General features: G+C 37.5%; 1 protein-coding gene across 6 annotated transcripts in view; it reads right to left on the bottom strand.

Moving 5' to 3' along the window:
• The window catches only part of BIRC6 (baculoviral IAP repeat containing 6), a 183,308-nt gene that overhangs the window by 144,319 nt on the left and 14,779 nt on the right, over positions 1 to 24,210 (bottom strand). For all 6 annotated transcript variants that reach the window (XM_055815892.1, XM_055815895.1, XM_055815896.1 and 3 more), the window contains exons 2-11: positions 23,674 to 23,855; positions 20,101 to 20,238; positions 19,500 to 19,693; positions 17,482 to 17,593; positions 16,166 to 16,248; positions 14,752 to 14,974; positions 14,494 to 14,654; positions 12,543 to 12,601; positions 9,813 to 11,207; positions 2,634 to 2,783 (exon numbers count right to left, since the gene is read on the bottom strand). In XM_055815892.1, coding sequence (XP_055671867.1) covers positions 2,634 to 2,783; positions 9,813 to 11,207; positions 12,543 to 12,601; positions 14,494 to 14,654; positions 14,752 to 14,974; positions 16,166 to 16,248; positions 17,482 to 17,593; positions 19,500 to 19,693; positions 20,101 to 20,238; positions 23,674 to 23,855 — 2,697 coding nt within the window. The remainder of the gene's footprint in view (positions 1 to 2,633; positions 2,784 to 9,812; positions 11,208 to 12,542; positions 12,602 to 14,493; positions 14,655 to 14,751; positions 14,975 to 16,165; positions 16,249 to 17,481; positions 17,594 to 19,499; positions 19,694 to 20,100; positions 20,239 to 23,673; positions 23,856 to 24,210) is intronic.

Raw genomic sequence — 24,210 nt, 5'->3', positions numbered from 1 at the left:
CTAGGGGTTCATTTCCCCAAACAGAATGCTTTCTGTTGAGCTAAGTCTCTTGTCTGAAAAACATCCTAAGACAAAAGTGGAAGAAAACATTTCTTTCTGCTGTTTAGTACTTTGATTAGAAAAGGAGCAACACTGATGTTACAAACGTTGGGAGCAATGTCTCATCATGATCCATACACACGCTGACAGCTTCATCCCTTAGAAAATGTTTGCACAGTCCTAGTAATTATTCGCAGATTATATGCTAAGAATCCAGTATTACTGACTTTAGTAACCCTAACCCAGATGGGTCAGACCAAGAGCTCTACAACCACCATTTGGTTTCAGCTTTTCAGCTCTTCCCCCCAGCCCCCTCCTTTCATCACTGGCTTCCTGTGACTATTAAGCTTCTCTTGCAGCTTTTAGTGGCTCAGTTTGATGCCACAGCAAAACTGTACTCAATCTATCTGACCATTACTGTGTATTTAACTCCTCTTTGGAAACCATCACAGACCAAGATCAAGCAATGCTACAGTCCCTGAACTGTACGACTACTTAAAGGACGACCTGCAGCTTATGGACAATCTAAAGATACAGCTACTCTGAAGTCCATACATACAAGTTATTCCTTTCTTGTTCCAATAAGCCATATTCAAGCCTATACTGAAGGCCGGATGGGTAGGAGAACAAGATAAAAAACAAACAAAAAAAATTTACCCATTACAGTACTGGCAGAATTTAAACAGTAATGATCAATTTGACTCACCAGGTTAGTCAAAGTTACCATTTGACTGGAAGTCACTTAAATCTGCTGATAAGCTACTCTACAGGGAATGCACCTACTGAAGCACATCTATGCCCTGGATATTCGTATTCTCTTTATTGCTTTATTTGCCATTAGCAAAAGAAGAAAGCTGCAGAAAGCCACAGACTTCTTTCCCTCATGTATGTTCACTGGTTTATTACGTAGCAGTTTTCAAACTTCAGGAATGGCTCCTTTGGTGAAAAAGGAGGAGGAGGAGGAGACATTCAGTCCTCAGAGCAGAGAAGATGACAGCAACTGCTGTACTGCTGCTTACAGATAGTTTTACAACAAAAAGCATCTTTTCCTTTCCTCTTTTGATCACCTCTTGTACAGTAAAATCAGGGGTCATACAAACATAGCACAACACAAAGTGTTACAAGGCTGGCAGCAAGCTGGGGTTTGGGGAGAAAGACAGCAAGTAGCCTGTTGACAACAAAGATGCTGTGATCCAAAACGGTCCCTTGTACTGCCAACTCAGTCCTCTCCCAGCTTTTTTTCTCTGCCACTGCAGGCAAGGACACCTCCCACCACACACAGACACACACAAAATGGACAACAGTCCTCTGAAATAGCTACATGAATGGTTTGTTTCCATTGTAATATTGCTTTATCTTCATGTTTTATATTATTTAGTCTTGTATTTTATATTCTAGGTCATCTTTTCCCAGCATATCCCTAGTTCTGTCCCAACAGGCATGACCAAAACCTCCAAATTACAATGCAACCAAAATAATTATGCTTTGTGTCTCTATTTTCATCAATTGCAGGTTAAAACAAAATGAAAAGCATAATAGTTTTACAGCTCTCTCAAACAGTTCCCTTTAAAACTCAAAGTAAGACTATAAATATATATATATATATACACACACAGACACACACACTTTAAAAAACTCAGCATGACTCAAATCTTCCTCAGGCTTAATGAACAAAATTAGATTTGTTGTTAAGTTTTAGTAGCAAGTTATCTACACTAAAGCATCTTTGATGAGGACTGAGAAAAGATCCAGAGGCCCCCACAGGAGCTCCCATAATGTGCATGCTCACCATTCTTCTTCACAAGCAGGAGCCCTTCACATTTTTCCCCTCTACCTGACTACAAAAGGAACAACCTTCTCACCCAACTCCTGACTTTCCCCTAAGTGGGCCACAATACTACAAGAAACAGCAGACTGGTGGCAGGACTGGTATATGAGAATTGCAGTAAAGACAAGACCCAAATATGATGTTCAAGGTAAAAATAGAATTTGGACAATTAGAAGCAATTATTTCTTGCTGTTCAAGGGTAGACAACCTTTCCAGGAAGGAAACTAGTAGGCAAATGTAACCAGAATTTGAGCATCGCTCAACTCAAATCAACTGCTAAAAACCAAAATGAAAGAGTTCACATCATAAGCTTAATTTATCAATAGTAACTGCACTGCTAGAAGTATAGACAGCATCAATCTCACTGTAACAGTACCTGCTGAATACATGTTTTGTACAGTTTATTAAGTAGAGCTGTACAGCTTCTGCATGAAATGCTAAGGCAATTTTACATAACGAACATGTGATTTAACAGTGTCTATACAATTAAGTGTTTTTCTCTGTCTGCCACACATAAAATAGCACGTAGAGACTGGAAAAACACTCAGCTATACAAAAGTGGGGGGTTTTAAATGAAGAACTGCTTAAGTGTTATGGTTGTACAGAATCAGTGACAGACATACAGCAACTACAGAACTACGACTACGGGGAGCAAAAAAGTATAAAGCAGTACGCTCTCAAATATATCAAAATCATCTTAATATGCAACTTGCAAAAATCGCAAAAGCATTTTCACTTATGTTACATTTAAACACATGCAGTTTACCTGTAATTCCTGGACTAGAAGGGTTAGACAAGGGCTTGGTGCCTTCTGATGACTGCTCTACACTTTTGGAAAGGGATCCATCTACAAGTATATCAGCTTCATCTATGTCATCGCAGGTCCCTCCAATCTGAAGAAAATGAAGTTCTCCACCTAAAATCACCAGACAACAAAACAAGAAAGTTTAGACAGGCATACAGCTAAACTCAACTCACAAGGCAGGCTTGCAGTTAGAATGGTATCCAATTATGAGAGTAATTATACAGGACCTGACACCAGTATGATCATACAGGAATACTCATATTCCTTTATTACCACAGGTGTTTTTTTTCAGAAAAAATGCAATACAGAACTACAAAAATACTGACTACAGTTGTGAATGGCATCAAAATAAAAAAAGTAATAGGGGAGAGGGGTTAAAAGGTGATTAACTTAGGAAACCTCAATAGAAACCAAAAATCAAAACCATTATGACACTTTCCATAATACAAATCAGGCTTTTAAACAGAAAAATACTCCATCATGTCAACTGAAGGCCTATATTACTTCATTTGTACAGGCTGCATAAATATCATTTTAAAGTTCATTATTTGTGAAGTGAAAACTCACTTCCCCACTGAACTCTCCTAAGGGGCTCTTCACATTATTCCATCAATTCACATTATGTCCATTTCAGTGGACAAAATGTTTTGATTAAAGCTTGAAATCACTCAAGGAAGTTGCCCATTACTCACCACTACAGATATACATAGATGAATTCTACCATTTACAGAGAAGTCACCAAGAAGGAATGCTCAATTTTATGTAAGGCTGGGGGGAGGGAAGAACTGTTAACAGTTTCAGAAGCTACAAAAGTCCTAATCAGTAGGATTTAAATAGAGGGGAAAATCTTACGAAGTTCAACATACTGACTTGCACCATCTACCAGTCTTACAGCTTACAGCAAGAGAAACACTGAAGAACTTCAGGAAGTTGTGGGTTTTTCTAAGGGAAAGTTATACCAAAGGTCTCATTTATTCTGGAGATGGTTGGGTAGGGTTTCGTTCTAAAGAAACAGAACTTTGGTTCTCAAACCAAGTGTCTGAGTTTCTGTCACTAACTCACAGCAGCAAAACCATCCTTACCATTTTATCCACACTACAAGAGACAGTCACAATCCCTACCAAGAAGATATGAAAGCTGACACTGACTTACTCAGGAGAATAATCTGAAACCCAGCACCATTATACTCCCCCAAAATAACAGTTAACACATTCAAAACACTGTTAATTTAATTCTGAATTGTGTTTAAAATCTGTAATTTGCTTGGACTCAAGAACCTGGTGGGTTATACAAACAGAACATAAGAATCACAAATCCATCCAAATAAATCCCAAGCTTCCTTCTGGCAAAACAGTTACCGGTTCCAGGAAAGCAGCACTGGCACAAGTTAGCGAACATGTCAGAGACTAGGCCACTGCAGTCAAAGCTGATCTGTGAAATGTCCAGCATCCCAAACACATCCTAGACTCTCGCAGGAGTCTGGAAGAGTGACAATTGTCGACAGCAAATCACAACACAAGGGCATAGTTAACAATACCTGAATAGTTAAAGGAATTAAGGAAACAATGCCATACTACAGGAAACTATCCACTGAACAACTTATAGTCCTCCTCTCGCCACTGGGCTGTAAAGAAAGGGTTAGCTCTAAACATACTAGTTCAGAACACTTGAAAAATGTCCTCAAGAAAGCTTCCCCAAAACCTCACTCCAACAGGATTTACACTATTCTCAGATTTCAGCTGTAAAATTCCATCCAGACTGATGAAAAAATAGAATGCAACTGAATAGGGACATGTGAAAGTTACTATGCCTAGCAAGAAATAATTAAACGCACTATTATGGGATGAAGAAAAATCAACTAGCCAGCAGTTTTGTAAAGGAAGCTCTTGTGAGTCCGAAGGTAAACCTGATCCAATTTCCTGCTCAAAAGTGCAAACATCCCACTACATACACACACACTTGGTGTGCACAGACCGCAGAGCTGTTAAGGAATTCTGTTCCATTCAAAGACACCTGGAGGATCACAGTGCCTGGTTTTCGGTATCTCATCAAGATATGTGGACTGACTTGAGATGGTTTTTTGGGAGTGGAGAGTAAGGGATTTTTTCTTTCAAAGTCCCTGAGGAAAGTTTAAAAGGATTGAAGATACTCAGCTTAAAATAAACAGTTGGAAGACTGTACTTAAACTCTGTCTTCCCCTTCTTTTTTGATGCAATCTCTTTGCCATGTTCATAAAGGACAGTACAACAGTAATGACTTCAATCAGCAAAGATGATACAGGCTAAAAACTAGGGGGAAAAAAATCATCTTCAAGGACAGCATGCAGCAGAAGAAATTTTATGAGTAGACTGTTAAATCTCCACGTTGAAGATCTTTGAAAACAGTCTGATCAGTTCTCTACTGCTGACCGGGTAAGTGTAATTGATCTTGACTTGAAGACTATCTCTCAGCATCACTTTGAACAACAATTCTGATGCGGAAAAAAACTCAGTCTCTCCTCAGTCCCGTTAGACCCCATTGACTATGAAGGCAGAAAACTGAGAACACTAAATTGATTCCTGAACTTCAAATACACCAGTATGCAAGGCTGACAAAGCCTAATGACACAGAAGGGACCAATAAGATATCCAATAAACCCAGAAAAAAGCTATAGAGAGTAATTAATACACAACTCAAGAGCAAGAAATCTGTTATAACTGAAAGGTACAAGATTTGGGGGAATCAATTACCAAAGCTATGAAAGCACTACCCAGTTCTGCCAGGCTTGCAACAAGAAATATCAGCACAGACAACACACTTTGGACTTACCAACTTCCAGTCTGAAAAACACTTTCTCCAAAACAGAGGAGTGACCAGGAAAACTCTTGTTATAATGTAAGACTCAACACAAACAATCAAAAACTAGATTTGTGAAAGAATTATTACAAATTTCAGGTGAGCACAACGCAGGAATGCTTCACTCACTGGAAGGGACTCAAGCACTCAAACAGATCATACACATTTTAACACCAACTCAATCAGTCTGGGTGGGAAGTACCTGCTTCACCACAACACCCTGAACATTTCTATTTCTTGTAGCATTTGTTCGAAATGCCACCTCACTTCCCTACTCTGCAATATGCCTTCAGACACCGAAGTTCATAACTTGACAAGGGAGAACATCAGCAGTGATGGAAGACAGAAAACCCACAATTCTTAATGATCTTTTAAAAAATATTCCCAGAAACACAAGTATGCACAATTTTCAAAACTGCCAAACCAAAATACAGAGATTTGCACCTTTATGTTAGATTAAAAAAAAAGGAAGATTTATGAGATACCTATTTTTCTACCCCATTTCATATTCTTAAAGCAAAGTTCAACAAAACTGCCTGAATGGCAAATACAGCTAAGTAGCTAAACTAAGGAAACAATCCAAAACAAACCCAACAAAAGAAAAAAAAAGTAGAATGTACGCTGTGGACCATTTTCTTCAGTAATTTTTGGTCGGACTGTAATTTAAAAAAAGAAATATAATTAGATGAAAACTGAGATATAAAGGCAGTGACAACTGTAGCTCTGGAAATTGACGCATCCAAAATAAACTATTGGATCCTCTTAAACACAAGATAATAGGTTTTAAATACCATCAAAAGACCACCCTAGAGCTGTAACCCTATTCAAAAACAGTATCTGTCAGCCTACTGCATAGTTTTGTAATAAAGATTTTACTTATTTTGAATGCTACAAAAGCAGAATTTAAATGGGTTTATATTAATGACACAACACAAAATGCTTAAAACCCCCACATGATAACACACAAAACGCTACACTAAGAGGACTATTAACTACAGCCTACCTGAGCCAAGGGGAAGACAATAAAGCATAATACAAAGCCATTAAAAGTCCACTATGTTTGCTTAACCGAAATGTAACCAAGAATATACTTGCACACTCAAGACCCAAGAGGTCATCTCCGGGTAATCCCTGCAGAAACGGAGAAGCACCTGAAGCTGACACCAAGAAGTAACGTTTTGAAGCAGGATAAGAATAACTATTCCCAGATCACAGATGGATGATGTCAAACGCAGGTCTAAAACATCTTTACTTAAAGCCACTCAAAACCTGAAACACCCCTTCACACAGAGGTTTCTTTTCAGTTATATCTTAAAGGCAGTTTTGGAGAAAATTATATGATCGACCAATGAAAAAAATATGGCAACAAGCAGGAGCAGCAGGAAAAAAAAAAAAAGGCTCTTCATCCAAAACTTTCTGACGTTAAAGCGTTCTTTGCCTACTGCCATCATTCAAGCAAGTAAACAGAAAAGAATATATTGCTCAGTTTCTATTCTTGAATAATTTTCCAACAACATCCAAGCACTTCCAGTGCCATGTACGTTCCAAATCTTCTACTTAACATTTTCACTTAGATTGCTGCACTAGAAGCTACTTGTTAGAATGATTAATGTTGAATACATCAGTGAATATAGCTATTCTACTTCAACACTTATCTTCCTAATGCTTTCAGACCGCAGGCACCATCCCACATGTGGTAGTAAATATATAAAAGCAAAACACTTCAAAACAATTTCAGAAGAAGTCTAAGAAAACTGCATTTCAGAAAAAATAATAATTTAAAAATAGATATATTTGGCCACGTAGCAGATCAGCAATTTTACCCACTTACAGAAGAAAGATTCAAGGATGATTACAATTCAACACAACAAAAATTATGCAAAAACTACTCCTTACATCAAGTTATTGAAATGTGCAGTAAGACTATAGGATAAAAAAATTATATTAATAGTTGAGGTTTTTAATTTGCCTTTTTTTTTTTCTTTAGTATTCCTGAATTTTATGTAGTACAGTTATTTATGAACATCTAAGATCAAGCCATTCTTTACAAAACTTCATATTTTGGCATAAACATTAGGACTCTGAGGCTTCAGATATACCTAGTATCAGACCCTGAAATCCAGACTTCTAATGGACATTAGTCCCAAAATATTTATCATGGCTTTGGACTTTTCTCACAAAAGTGAGAAAAATTACACCCGGAGAAGCGACTGAAATGTTAAAAAAGGAATAGAAATTGAAAGCCTCTAAAGACATTTAAACAATGAAAATAATGAATTCTGAAGTTCATTCTAATTTGGTTGCAGAGCAGAAAATCAAGTTCCACAGTGCAGTGGGTGTAAATGAAAGATAAGAATAATCAATGGATTAAAAAAAAATAATAAAAATGAAGAGTTATCTAAGTACTATACTCGAAAGAGGAAACTTGAAGGCAGAGGGATACCTGTGGCACACAAGACTACAGAAGAGAAAACCGAAAATCTCAGTCATCTTAAGGGCAGCAAGAACAAAAGAAGTCACAGCAAAACTATTTATAAACTACTAAATGGACATTACAACACTCTCAGAGAGAAAAATATAGATAAAAATACACAGAAAAAAAAATACTGAAAAAGCAGAATGATGTACTTGTCTGTTATGAGGAAAATTAAGTGTTCTCTAGTCAGTAACAGAGGTGGTGGTTATCTAGAGAAAATACTCCTACGCGCACAGAATGCACGCCCCCAACTCAACAGACCTGCGTATCCTACACTCAAGGTCCCAAAACAGGTTTAGATCATACCAAATGTTACAAGAATATAATTACCATACATGCTACCAACGGATGGGAAAGTACTGTGGACGGTAACAATAAGCCCTTTAATCATTAGTCTTAAAAGACAAGATACAAGAATAGATTTGAAGTGAGAAAGAAATGAATAATAGTGTAATTCTATAGGAAAAAACCTTAGGAAGGTTTGGGGTTTTTTTTAAGTGAGACTGCAGTTTAATCAGCAAAGTAAAAACATTATGACACAAATAAGATGCTAACAGTTTTCAAAGGCAATTAACCTTTCAGGTAAAGTTCTATTTTAACTAGGGAGAAGCCCGCATTATTAAATAAAGCTGAAATAGTTCAACAGACATTTCTTCAAAAGCAGTTACCAAAAGAGAACCATTTAGTAAATATGAATGTCTCCATTGGGAATCTGCAAACATAAATACTAGTTGCTAACATATAGAGTTTTCATCCATACTCAAAAAGCAAATCTAAAGTCTCCACTGGTAAAACTCTTGGTAGGTGAGTGATAAACACAGGGCCCTTTAGAGACATGAGATTTTTACATAATAATGTAATAAACATAGTAAGCTTGACTGTTGGAAACAACAGGTAAATCTGATTTGAGTTTAACCACTCATGTAAGGACTCTGTAATCAACACAACACCACCATGAAAGGAGGAAATGTGTCAATTTAAATTCTTCTAGTAAAGTTCAACATGATATTGGTGGGATTTCATTTGAAACGTGAATCATCCCATCAGCTTAGCCCCTCTGAGAGGCCAATTGTTTCCACCAGAGCTGCATCCAAGTGCAGGAGAATGAAATGAGACAGTGGTGGATGGCGGAACCCCGCTGATTGAAGCCAGAGCTGTTTCCACTGCCCTAACATGACGCAAGGAAGCAGGGAGGTGTGTGGTGGCTGAGGGACCTCCATGAAGTAGCAGTTGCCTGGACTTGTGTTACATTCCCCTTTTACCTCCCTCCTTCCCTCAAAATGTCTGGTGTTCCTTTTGAAAAAAAAATCATTCATGCTGAAAAAAATTCACAATCCTCCATGGCTTTCACACTCAAGAGAGTGTTATCCCAATTGAAAAAGGCTGAAGCAGAACCAGCAGCCCTATCCGAAAGGAAATACAAATGATGACTGGAATATGGTACAAAAGCATTATCTTCTCTACCCTCTTGAACACCACCAATTACAGACAGGAAACATTTTGCTGAAACGTGGATCTCTAGCACAGAATTAATTACATAAAAAAACTACCTTTATTTGTTTTGGATTTAAGAAAAGCTGCGCCTCTACAAGAACAAGTTTACCACTACACTGGACTACCCGAGTTATTCCCATTTTAGAGGTTAAAATCTACATTTAAGAAGAGAAGTTAACTAGAGTTTATGCTCGCTAGAACAGAATTAAACTGTCCATAAATTCAATGCAATTTGCCCATTACTATTTTGAAACACAGTTTCTAAAATTCTGTAATATAATCTGAATACAGTCAAACCAAGCATTAAAAACAAACAATTTAAAGGAAAGTCTTACCTTTGGTGCACGCACATAATCTGTCTGTGCCCGAACAGTATATCACAGAGACAAACATATCTGGTTCCTCAGTGCCCTCTTTTTTAGGTGGCTCCACTTTGGCCAGAATTTCAAAGTTTGAAAGATCTAGTATTTTTACATATCCTCCCTGAGTAGTTATTACCAGGTGCCCAAGAGTAGAGATCTCAGATCTTCTTTCTCTCCCACTGCCATTTTTAGAAGTTAATTGTATTTCCTCTACGGGCTCCTCACAGTCATCCTCTCGATTATCCAATATATCTGGTGGGAGCAAAATCATTGAGGTAATTGTGTCTTGGGGGTCTTTGATACGCTGGATTTTTACTGGTTCCTCCTCTAGAGTAACTATTCTAGTGGCATAATTCATCTTATAAAGCACTAGGTATCCACCACTAACACTTCTCTGTTCAGGCTGAATTATTAAAGGAGTTGGTACATCTGCTGGTGACTCATGCTGGATTACATCAATACTCGTGCCATTCACTACAGCAAGACTTGATTCTAGTTCCCCCTTCCTTCTATTACATAGTGCCGAGTTTAATTTATTTAAATTATTCAAGGCCTCTACTTGATTTATTGCACTCAGAGATTCGACAGGACAAGTCCGCAGTCCTACTAACAGATGAACTCCATCTGCGCAAGGTGTGATTGAATCTACACACAGGTTCTCCTCCTCTGCAAACTTTGGCAGACGCAGGCACTGAACCAAAGTCCCAGGCTTGGGAACCATAGAGCTCCACTTGTCCGAGTCCGGAGAAGTTAGGTTGGCGGCAGCATCTGCAAACTGCTGAATGTAAGTCACGGGGGGATCCTGCAACAGCAACTGTTCCTGACTGTCCAGCTCCATTTCAATGATCTGTGGAACTGTGAAGCCATCATCATGTATACTTTTACTCATAATATTGTTCATCTGTGAAAAGAGTTTTCCTGCTTTTTCATCAGACTCCTTAATGCTATATAGCAGCAATACAGGTAAAGTCCTCCTTACCAGAGGGGAATTCAGTTCTGAATTAGTGCAGGATTCATTGTCAGTTGATCCCTGTTCTGAGACACTCTCACCTCGAGTCCTACTTAAGCCATCCAGTGACCTCTGAGAGTTACTGCTAACAGGAGAGGTAGCAGGTGATTTGTATGTTAACAGACCTCCAGCTAATAAACAAGGAAAGGGAATGTTGTGTTGTTCTAGATGTTTTTCCTTCATCTTTTCACTCTTACAGTTGGCCAAACAGGGATTTGCCCCAAGTTCTTCTAGATCCTTAACCGTGTCTTCCAGAACATTTGCAACAATTTCCCACTGAAGTTTCTCAGGTTGCTGAAGAATGCTGAGAGCTGTTATATCAAGGCTGACTTCCATAGTTTCTTTTTGTGATGTATGCCCTTTAAAACAAAAACGTGTAATATTATACATGTTCAAAAAAATGGAATTATATTGCATATATTATGGACTTATCCTCATAATTAAGCAAGAACTGACTGCTCTACAGTTTCAATATGTTAAAACATTTCACGTGTTCAAGATCTGATAGTCAAAAACAGTAAAAGAGGTCCAGAAACATTCCTTCCACAGAGACTAATGGTTCTCCTAATTTTATCCACAAGAGTAAGTAGAGAGAACAGGACATCAGCCTTTTTATCAAGTCTCCCAGTAAACAGCATTACCTTTCTACCAATTATCCTATTTGGCTAGACTACCACTCTGAAATCCAGCTATCTAATCAACTCAACTCAATTCATGTTCTGCCATATATTATTCCCCTTGTCTCCCAGACAATCCAGTACCACCAAAAATCTGTAATTCTGCAGATTCATTGTCCGATCTTAGTTGAAAAATATGTCACTTTACTCTAAAACGTGACACTTCCCACCATGTAACAGACCACCTGATAGAAAGAACTCCAAACTATTATAAAACAAAGAGCCCGATCAAATTAAACAGCACTGCAAGAGTAACAATGATCAGAAGAGTTCAATTAAGTAATGTGGAGATATAAAAGATTAAAAGGACACCATACAAACGCAGATTGAGAGGATTTAAGCATAAATGACAGAGCACCATCTTTACTAATACTGTTGTTGAAAAAAATCCTTTTTATATCTCAAGTCTATTTCCTTGCGTTTATTAACATGCACATGTTCTTTTTTCTCCCCACTTGCTGATTCTTACTCAAAGTAGTAAACTGGATTATGGAAAATAAACATGTAATCCTCTCTCCCATCAAAATTTCTCATTCAACCTCTAAGAAGAAAACACAAGAACACCATGCACTGCACTGTTCTGCTTCCAGATGAAATCTTTATTTGGGAAGAGAATACTCTATCAAAGTGAATACCCACAAGGAAACAGTCAAGATACAGGAACCCTCTCTGGCAGTCCCCTGCATTTAAAGTGTTTTGTACAGATATGATTTGTTCCTGTTGTATGTAAGTTCTTTCAACTTGGTTTGTGTTTTATTGACCACAAGATAAGCAATGCTTGATGTCAAATAAGACATTTATTAACAAACAAAGTGGGGGGCTTCCTCTTCTTCTGTATGTAATCTCTCCATCACACAACGACTTAAATATTGGCATTGCTTTCATGATCAATCCTTTTCCTTTTTTCTAATACAGTGACTATAATATCATTGGTTTTGACAGGGCTTTTTAAAAAAACTAAAAAGAGCAATTTCCCTTCTGACCTCTAAATTATTGCATAAATTGGATACAACCCACCTGTCACAGATTCCGATCTGGAATGTTCTTCACTGTCTGAATCCTCCAGTAGGTCATCACTGAAAAAAAGTAATGCATTAATGACACCATGTACACTGTAGCTGCAATCTTATTTTTAATTAAAAAGTAAAAAATACATTATAATCTGGCATTTCTTTTAGTCAGCATTGCAAATCCATTGATGAGTTGGTCACAGACACTAACAATATAAAGATCTCCTTCTCCCTATCATCAAACCAATAGATCAGCTTTCTATTTGCCTCATTCTACTATTGTGTTCCCAACAATTCAGACATAAATGGAATGAAAATGAAAGCCAGTTCTCAGGAATCTTTCCAAGAAAAACTAAACCAAACAAATAAAACCTCTAAAAGCTGACGACACCTTCTTCAAAGTTCCTCAAAACAGTCTCTGAAAGGTGGAGCTGCCAGACTGGTCTTCAATTCTACCAAGGCAATTTTGTAGCTAGTAACAGAATGGGCGTATGAACAGTGTGTTGCTTTTAAAAAAATACTACCAGATGAATTATTTTTTCATAAAAGCAGATTCTGCTCAAGATAACTCTTCAAGAGATACAGGCCCTCCAGTAGTTCTAAGAACAGATGAAGATTTTATGCACCTGGCTTTTCCAATATAAGAAACAATTTCTTACTACAGGCTCTTTACACACAGGAAAAACAGTAATGCCTTTGCAGCTTCAGGTAGAACTACTCACAGTACTAAATCAGATCCCCACATTTCAACAAACTGGATGTTTCCTTCATGCCCAAGAAACTGATCTACTTCAGTTCAAACCTCACCAACCTTCGCTTCATGACAAGACAGCAACAACTTAATACTTCTATTCTCATCCAGCTTCCCCTTGAGTAGGAAAGCGATAATAAATTTCATACAGGTTAAGTGAAATGAAAGATAACTTAGTTCTGAGCAGTTGGATTACGATGACTGTCCCATCCTTTAACCAGCTCTTAAAATCGTCTTAATTCTTTAATTCTCAAGGAGTATAGCCCTAAAGCTACAGTAAAAGTCCAGACGCCAGTGGCTGTTAGGCCCCACACTCTGATGTTGCCCACATTTCTACATACCCTCTTCAGAAGAGCAAGCTTCCCATTTGCTCTACACCAATTTGTAATACACAATTACACCAAGCTTAAAATCAAAGATTCACTTTCGTGTGCATTGTAGCAGTACTGCTGCTTTCTGTGATGCTGAAGTTTAAGAAGAAACATTCAGAAAACTAGCAAGACTCCCCAAACAGCTTTTGTCCTGAGTTTTCCAGCTCCAGGAGACTTTACTTTTTTGAGTTTTGGTAACATGAGGAATGAGTTTCCAGTAAGAGACCGTAAGAAGCATAAATATACTGCTTTTTCTCACATGACGCTTTCTAAGCACTGGCTTACCCTCTACCTTATCAAGAGTTTGCCACAGGACTAATTGTTTAGAATTTTTATGCATGTGTTAAATGTACAAAATGAAAGCAATTCCTACCACATCCACATAATTTCTTTTCAGAATGAAGTAACCAGAAATTACAGTGAAGTAATCAGAGAAAAATACGTTCCAGAAGTACACAACTAGCCTTTGCTTTCAAAGCCTTAAACACATAATCCATAACTGAAATGAAAAACTGCTCCAAAACTCATATTCCTTTCTGGTTTTTCTGTGCCTCTGGAACATCAGCACAGGGCAGCAATGATATTTGGCACCCCTCTGTTAGTGGAGTATAAAAACTGAAACAGCAAAAATAAAATGGAACTGGTTTTAAAGACAGAAATTTAGATTATTGTTTAAGTGTTGAATTGTGTACAGCTACACAATGATTAAAAAAAATTATCCCCATAAAAAAAATAAATCTTACTAAGCTTAAGTTTCATAAAGCGTGACTTAACTAAATGGCACTGACTAGTTACACAGCAGCATTTCATATTTCTCATTTTGTAGATCAGCATACCTGTCTCCTTCTAATTTTGGTATATCTGAGCAGCTAGATGAATCTTCTAGCCATGCTAGTGTTGGTCTCCTTGAGTCAACCCCTGAGCTCTGTTCTCCTGATAACATAAGTTGCTGCACAATAGCTGGATCATATGCATTGATCTCAAATTTTAAGTGGACCTGAGAAATAACAAAAAACAGAAGAGGTCTTTGATTTAAATTGACATATGCTTCATCCATTATCGATTAATAAAAACTGGCTGTTTATATTGTATACCTTCATAAGTTTGGAAACATCCCATATGCAGATCTTTCCTCGTTTTGTTGCAGCAGCTAGAAAATGAGGGCAACTTCCAGATCCAAAGCAGGCTATTCTGTCAGTGCCATCTGTGCAGGGAAATTGTGCTGGACTTGTTGCCAGTGTGACTGAAAGAGGTACATTCTGAGTGTGCTCACCCTTGACAAATGGGCAGTTTGGGGAATGTCTCTCATGTTCAGACCTTTTCATATTAAAAACAAACACAGCAAATATTGATTTCTTACTGTGAAAAATATACACATCACATACAAACTCAGCCCTTGAAGTGAAGCTGACACTGAACTGTTTGAACTGTATTGCAGTCAACCATACAAGAGAGTTCTCAAGTTACTAACACAGCTTTCCCTGCTGTTTCTCAATAGTAGACTGCATTAAAGCCTTTGATCAAGTACTTACTGGCTATTCATATTCAAATGCAGGAATCTAAACACAGTGCTCTTAATATAATTAGTCCATTAAAAAAAAAAAAATGTTCTATAGGCAGTAACCCATCATGTCCTCATGAAGAAAAGCACAGACCGAATTCTACAGAATGTACAATAGAACTCAAGTGTTATTATAAGTGACCTTAATAAGAAGAGGCAACGTCCCATCTTCGGTTCTACATCCACGCTCATAAAAAACAAAACTGAATTTACTCCTGAATGACACACTGACCAAGAAGCATGAAAAAACCTTATAATCCCAATATATACCTAAGGCAGAGACATGGCAAAGAGCAATCACACTACTACAAAATATACGTAAACTAAGAAGGGAAAGGAGGAGACAAGAACTACGAAGATAATATTAAAAAAGAAAGTTTCCAGCAAGTCAGGAATCTGATGTGTTCAAATAACGATTATAAATTACCAAATATTCAAGACAAAAATATCATTAAGGACCCTTTAAAATATCAACATAAAGTTCTGTATTTCTGTCACTATGCACAATTTTAGTCAATTCAGGAAACTAGTAATGGATTTTGCAACTTCACATAAAGGTAAATATGCACTGCATGGCCATTGCAGTTTAAGAACTCAAAAAAAGATGCGTTCTAGCTACAATCGTACAGAAGATTGAGTTAGATCCATGAAAAGAAATGTTGGCTGTCATCTTTGGCATGGAACAATTTGAAATGAAAGAGCAAATCAGAATTAAGAAATAAAACCAACTACAATGTCTTGGGTTTAGTATTATACAGAAATTTGACATAGTACAGGGAATTATTTTGTTATTTGTCCCATGGAATCATTCTGGAAATCCATTCTTGTCAGTGACACACCCTAAACTTACCAGAAATGCCATCAAGATAATGTTGATCCTTGTCCTCCAAAGATTTCTAACCTATTCAGCACAAAATTAAGTCTACTCTAAACATCATTGAACTTACCAAGGTTCGTCTGTAGGCTCCCAGCATACCAAACACACACTACAGGTAAAGCACATTGCTCTGTCATCTCCTGATGAAGCAGGCTATAAAAATAACAAGAAACACTTGATATTTATATAGCTATGTACTATGAAACACTAAATAGGTCATCAAGTCCTCTTCTTCTTCTTCTAGTGGCATAGCAAAGCACCACATCAAACTTACAAAAGGCCACAAATTACACACTATAAAATGGCAGTATTTCACACTAAAAAAAAAAAAAGAAGAAAATATACACCACATTACTACTGAAGAGGTTCAAAACCAACACCTGTGCAAGCCACCGGATAAAAACCACGCAGACACGGAACAGAACTCAGCATCACTTCTAAAACTTTTTTTCTTTGGAAAACATTCACAAGGTCCAAAAAAATTAGAACCTCAGCAGAATAACTGTACATCTGTATGCAACACAGGTTGAACCAGTACTTCTTATTATGCTTCCAATCTGCTGGAATACAAAGCATTCTGTATCACTCCTCTGTAAAGAACAGTTGTTGCTAGCTGAAGTGACAGAGGAAAAAAAAATGGAAATTTCCATTCTCTTAAAATTTAGCATTTTCATGATCACATTTTGAGTCACCAAGATATACCTGGGAATATGCAAATGCAATTCTAACATGAATCCCCTGCATTTCTCCTCCTGAACAAGCTTAAGAAATCTTTCAAAAACTTTATCCACTTGTACCTATCAGGCTTTGCAGTTGACATAATGAGGCAGACAATACTGATGTCTACTGATATGCATTGCCTAGCCATCATTATCTAAATCCATACCTTAAATGATTTTTTAATAGTAAAAATCATTTCAAAGAATGAAAAATGTTAATAAGCAGAAGCAGTGGAATAAAATGTTGAATAAAATATTCACTAAGCTTAATAATTTTGTAATGTGGTCTAGAACTGTTGTTTATTACAACACAGTTTTAAGTCCCACTAGGAAAGTCTTAGAGAGCTCACGTCAAGCTTATTGCTTGTTTTGCTTTACTTACAAAAAGGATATTTACTCAACAGTCTGACAAGGAGGAAAAGAGACTACGTAACAACCAATCTCATCTTTATAACTGCTGATTAACTCAGATCAATCTGATACTTAGAAGTGTTTTATATGTTGAAGTTCAGAACGGTATTTTCTGTGATCTGTACAAAAAAGAAACTGAAACTTAAAATAAAGAAACAGCTGAATGACAAACTTTTTCTTTATGCTTTTTGCATCACTGAAGGAATACATTTAAAAAAGGGACTTTTTTCCCCTGCAGAACTACTAAACCTTTTACCTGGTGATAGAACCCAGCTTGAGCCATAGGATCTGGCTGTGCCCACCTATAACCCACATGAGGCCATGAAGTGAATGTCTCCCGTCTGTTAGCTTCACTATACATCAAAGACCTGGAAAGGTAAAAAAGTCTACATTACCAAAATTGCCACTTAGAGCAAAAAAATTAAACTATTTATGAGGTATTTTCAATGCTTTAGTAAGCATTTAGGAATACCACAGCTACTTATCTATAAGTTATACTTAAAATTATCATTAACAATTACAGAAAAGTTACAAAGTTCTCTCACTTGGGTGCCTAAAGAACATGCTCAGCAGAAGACCAAAAGATGCAACAACCTACAGGCCTTAAAAGGAAGATTAATAAAATAAGCTTCCAGGTAGCCTCTTTTGCCTAACTGCAGAAAAGCATCAGATATTCAAAGCTACTCTGCATTTAGGGGGGATGCAGAATCTAGCCCAGTAGAACTGCTAGAGTTGATTTTTTTAACATGACTACTACTACAGAAATTTGAGTTTATTAGTTGAACAGATAGGAATATGCATATTTAAAACTACTCAAAAGTGATATTTTAGTCTTAACTGAATACATGGTACAAATCCTCCAACATTCACCACTCATTGCATACTATGAACTTAAAAATTATAAACTACTAAGCCACAAAATATGAACTCCTCTGCAACTCATTATCTACAAAGAAAAGCTCCTCTCTTTTCCACATGCACTCAGTGCACATCCCTCATCTGAAATTGTACGTAAGAAACAACTATCAGCTTTTGTTTTTCCTTGAGAGAAGTTTTGTTCTCCAGTATCATCCAAGGAATGGGTGCTGCTAGACGGAAAAGTGCCTCACTACTTCTTTCTGCCCCTCACTTTCAGCACACATTTGCTGTCTTACAAGAGAATGAAAGCATTAAACATCTCCTACCAAGGAAGTAAACTATTCTTGCAACACCTACATAAGGGCTGTCTTAATTGACATTATACCATCTTAAGAGACAGATCTCTGAGAGCTCAAATCAAAAATACAGTTATGGCAAGGTACATGTAGACCCGGAGGCTTGGGGAGGGGAAATAAGAGATGCAATTAATTTTGTTAAATTATTTGGCCTGTAAGAAATTATAATACGCTTGCAAAATAATATTGTAGAGAAACTTTCAAGCAGGAATTAATTTATAGACTTAAAAGATATATCAGTATTCTAACTATAGTCTCAGCTTCTGGAGGTTAAGTAATGGGTTACTTGCTTGTGTACACATTATCACTTAGATCAGAAAGCAATGAAGCAACAGTCTGAGGTAAAATTTTCTCTGACCCCAAACACATAGCAGCTGACTAGAGTTCAGAAGTAGTGTATATATACACTCTGCAAAGGCAACAACTTCCTAAACACAAAACATGAGCGTAACTCTTTCTTGTATGAAGGAAAAGGAACTGAATTAATAATGCAGCATAGCATATATGCTCTATCTTTGCTAGACAAATGAGTGCTCCCCTTGCATTCAAAAGAGGTATACATGGGCTCTTAAAGCTGTGCAGTTTCCGAACATCTCAACATTGCTGTCTTGGTAACATTTCAGTACTAATTTGAGCAACGCCATAACTAGTCATACACACCAGACTGTTCAGATAAAACTCATAATCAATCACGATGAAGAGTAAAGCCTCGGTGAACATATCACATTAACATGTTACAATACCACCTAGGGACCTATATTTAGGGATGCAATTGTTACCTTTCTGAAAATATATGCTGGGATCAAGAGCAAAGCAAATTCAACTTGCCTAGCATTAAAGTCAGAATACAAACAAAACAGCCTTGTGGCACCCATAAAGATTTCTCTAAGTTTATAATATGTACAACACATTATGCATTAAACAGTTCATTAGCAGTATGTGTAAGAGCAAGAAAGTACAGAATAGGACTCATTTCTTTGGCAAATAAAAGTCACTTAAGAGCTTACTCTGATACTACTAATTGTTAATCAGATTTATCACATATTTTGTCTTAATGTACCTGTCCACAGATCGACCAGGTCCCACACCAAGTTCTGGTCGCGCGCTGGGTAAGAGGTAAGATAACCTATCCATCACAGAGGATGCTACAGGTAAGGCAGCAATATTTTGATTTATCTTCTTGAGCTCATTTACAATGGCACTGGCGACAGACTTCAAAACATGATGAGGAAGGTGAAAGGTAACCGTTGCCCACTAAATTAAGAAAAAAAGTGCCTAGTTTATATTTTAAAATTTTAGTATCTAAACAACAAATAGATCACGACAGCGTCAAACCCAAAAACAAATGCACGGCTTGCACTCTCTTTTGATTTCAAGAAATAACACAAGAACAGGCACACAAAAGCAACATGAACTTAATACAAGGAAAGTGTCAGTAACCTCAGATTTAAGCTCAGTTGGGTTTATCAGGAAGAAACTAACCTTGTTTATTCCCTTAATAAGTGAAACTTCACACAGACCCACTAAGAAACACATAACATATTACATCCTCTTCAAACAAAATGCACCACTAAGTCAAGCATTTTGTATGCTTCAATAATGGTAGCCAAGCAAATCAGATTTGGCGATCCATGTTAGACAGTACAGAGACAAACTCTTACCTTTGCAACTTTGTGATTTGCTGCTGTTTCATGTGAGGTATTTTTTAAACCATCCTTCAGTTGTGTGATGAATAAGTCATATCCCTCTGTGCTAGAAACATCTACTTTTTCTATGCAAGCAGATAACAGCTGCTGAGCCTAAAATGCAGATGCGCAAGAGAAGTTAGCATCCATGTTGAGTAACTACAGAGAAGAATTATACCCGTTTTGTTACTCCAGGAAATGTATCGTATATTATATCAGCATAATTCCCATAAAAGACCCAGAGTTGAGCAAGCAGTTCCAAATTTTACTTTGTAGGCCAATCAATGAAAAACTTCAGCAATAGTGACAGTAATTACTACAAGTTCCCTCAAGGGCGCTACCACCAAATGTTAAACAAGTCAGTCATACAAACAATTAGAACCCATATTCAAGCCAATGAAAAAAGGAGACATCTATTGCCCAATGCTTTCCCTTCAAAAGAATTCACTCAGCTTTAGGGACAAAAAGTGAGAGCAAGAACAAAGTCTTGACATTTTTCTGAGTAGCTTTGTATCTTAAAAAAGTTAGATGATAATGAGAAAAACAGTGTTGCAACAAAATTAGAGATAAAAAATTACTTAAAATGGCTAGTATAATGAAGCTGGAAAATGAGGCAGAAAAAAACCAGGCTAGTTTAGAATCTAGAAATTTTTGAAACTCAGAAATAATGCATCTGGAAAGTAACACTATAAACATCCATTTATAGACTTTTTTCTTCCAAATCCCGTCTGTTTCTACCTTGTCCCTCTGTCTGCTAACTTCATGTCAACAGATGAGATTTAAAGATATGCTCTGTGTGCAAAACACAGAGTATTCTGTATCTGTTGTTAGTTGGGCTAACATCTGAAAAACGTTATATCAAGTCTTTCAAGTTACAAACACGGGGAAGTATTTCCTAAGGGCAATGGCCAGTCAGTCCTTTAAACAGCCACAAACTGCTCCAAACAGAATGGGTCAAATGACTACTTGGTTACATCCTTCAGGAGTTCGCAGGAATAAAGACAGAAAATAAGGCAAATCAGTCTCCTAGCTAAGGCTGTATCTGTTTCTCAGATTTCAATAAAAAGACAATTACAATTCCTGTGGTATCTTGTACTTCCCAAGTCTCTTGCAGATGACAGAAGTACACCACAAAGACTCTGGAAGTTCGTAAATTTACAGTGTTCTATGGGGAAATAAAAAAAGCATAGAGGCTGCATCATAACTTCTCAACGCTGACAATTAGGAATGCATAAAGATGCAAAGCATTACCAGCAGATCAATCACATAAAAAGACTATTTAAGTGCAAAGATTTGCAGAACAGTTCTAGAGACTAACAAAACATAAAGGCTCTTGCTTAGATAAAGGTTCTTGACCTTCTGATGATAAAAGAGGTGGACCGATGTGTTTGTATGATATTTGCTTAATATCTACTAAAACTTTGAGGCCTGGGTAACTCATCTTTAAAATGTAAAGCAAGAACTGAAGACTGTTGATTTTTCTCCTCCCACCTCACTGATCTGGCCATCAACTCCCCAGATCTGCTACTGAATTACAGTATTTTCTATTCCTTTCTACAGAAAGGATCTTTTGTGGAGAAGTGGTCTATTTTAACCTTGAAAGAAGGGTCTGTAAACTCTTTAGAACCAAAGAATCTTTAGCTAAAACAGACACAAACCTACAGGCTGTATTCACAGAATCGCGGAATGGCCAGGGTCGGAAGGGAGCTCTGGAGACCATCTAGTCCAGCCCCCTGCTAAGGCAGGGTCACCTGCAGCAGGTTGCACAGAGTTGCATCCAGGCAGGTTCTGAATGTCTCCGGAGAAGGAGACCCCACAGCCTCTCTGGGCAGCCTGCGCCAGGGCTCTGACACCCTCAAATTAAAGAAGTTCTTCCTCATATTGAGAGGGAAATTTTATGTTTCAGTTTGTGCCCGCTGTCCCTTGTCCTGTCACCAGGCACCACTGAAATGAGCCTGGCCCCATTCCCTTGGCACTCGCCCTTAAGAGATGTGTATGCATTGATAAGATCCCTCTCAGTCTTTCCTTCTCCAGGCTAAACAGGCCCAGCTCTCCCAGCCTTTCCTCATCAGGGAGATGCTCCAGTCCCCTCATCACCTTTGGATCCCTCCGCTGGACCGTCTCCAGTACTTCCCTGTCTCTCCTGAACAGGGAAACCTGGATCTGGACACCATACTCCAGATGTGGTCTCAGCTGGCGAACCACGTGAGACTGCAAAACCAGTGACAGCAAAACTTATGAAAGGAAATGCTGACTTCTGTCTCTTCATACTCTGCCACGCATACCAAGATTTCATAGTTACCCACAAAGAGTGTAAAAATTATGCCAGTGGCAACAAGCCTGAGGAGCCTGGAAAGCTCTCTTTGAAGACCTCTATGAAGTAACATTTTATTGCTGTTGCTTCTACTCAAGACAAGTAGTTTTAAACCTCACATATAACACACATTCTTGGTTCATAATAAGCACCTATTATTCAATATTCCAAGAGTGCATACATATTTTAAAACAATACTCAGGATAAGTTTTTGTTGGTGGTGCATCATTAAATATAAATTCCATTTCCCACAGAGGTGCATGGGAAGTGCTCTTTTCTCAGAGTGCTTTAAAGACTCAGAATCTGGATCTAGTAGTCCAGGTTTGGGGTTTTTTTGACTGTAAACACTATTCTAAATATTATCACTGGCAGATGCTCTATGCTTTTCCCAAACAAAGAATTAATCTTGCTTGCAATTGAAAGTGAGGTACAGATTTACTTCCCAGGTCTATTACTTCATAATCATTACAAAGGTGAAAGCTGCTTTCCTCATCACCAAGTGCCTTAGAATAGAAACAATTATTAGCTGTCTTGCATTAGGCAACATTTGAAAATAAGAATGTACATGTTGCCTCACCTAATAAACACTAAGCTAGCTAAACATAAACCAACACGACTCTAAAAAAATATAAACGTATACATTAGCTTCACTTGAAGCGATACTAAATGCTGGGTTGTGTCTCAAATCAGGAGGAATCGTGTTACAGCTGTGATAGTCCAAACATAAAAGGGAAGCGCAGTTTGCAGGGAAAAAAAAGTCTTTTATTAGACCAACGGACCTAGCCAGAAAAATCAGATTCAAACATTAATTCTTCACATATACCAACACTACATTAGCTGATTTTAATTGTCTCTTTTCCCCTGAAAAGCTAAAAAAAATTTTAAAAAAATTCAGGGATGCCTAGCAGCCCAGACTGACTTCTAGAAGTGCATACAGATTCCATACATAAGCACTAACAAAGCTCTGGAAATTAGTCCTTATTCCTATTATTCCTAGCCACTAAAAAGTTCTTGTGTCTGGAATAACGTGCTCTTGATGAGGCAAACTCTTATTCATTTGAGATACAGGTACCTGCAAAAAGCTATCGCCCCATGACAGCTAATAACAAAGAAACTTTTCCATTACATGCTGTTAATATCACACTAGAAACTCAGGGTCAAATGTCTGGTTTCAGTATTTCTGACAGAGTTATTTACATATTCTCCCCTGCCTCCCCCCCATCCCCATATCTCACCTCTGTAACCGGCAATTCAAGCTGAACCACGTCATCTTGTTTTGAAACAGGTGTTTGCAGAGCTGTGTCCAACAGTAAGATGCCATTGAGATCTTTCCTACATCCTACTGCATAATCGTCCACAAAGATCACTTTATCCACAGCAGAAATATACTGACATTTCACCCGTCCACCTGGTTTAGCTATAAAGGGAAAGACAAAAAGCAAGATCCAATTAGGAAACAGCTTTTGAAAAAGACCTTTAATATCTGTTCCAGAAAGTAACATAAAACTTCAGCAAAATCTTTACTTCTTGAGATGATAAAAAACTAGCATTTTAGCTACAACTTTCACCAGATTTTTGTATTTCCTACATCAAAAACCAACCAACGAAATTCTCTACATTCCATCAACAACTACAATTATTTTATTCCTATAAAGGAAGCATCACTCAAGTCCTGTTCCTACCAGGAGGCCTAAAGTAGTGTTTTCAAGTCTAATGCAGATACCTGATGTACTTAATGTTATCTGACAATTAATAAGAATTAAGTTATACCA

The sequence above is a fragment of the Falco peregrinus genome, chromosome 11 (genome assembly GCF_023634155.1).
Source record: "Falco peregrinus isolate bFalPer1 chromosome 11, bFalPer1.pri, whole genome shotgun sequence".
NCBI classification, from domain to species: domain Eukaryota; kingdom Metazoa; phylum Chordata; class Aves; order Falconiformes; family Falconidae; genus Falco; species Falco peregrinus.
The sequence above is the reverse complement of the archived record's forward strand: the minus strand, read 5'-3'. Positions and strand labels throughout refer to the sequence as shown.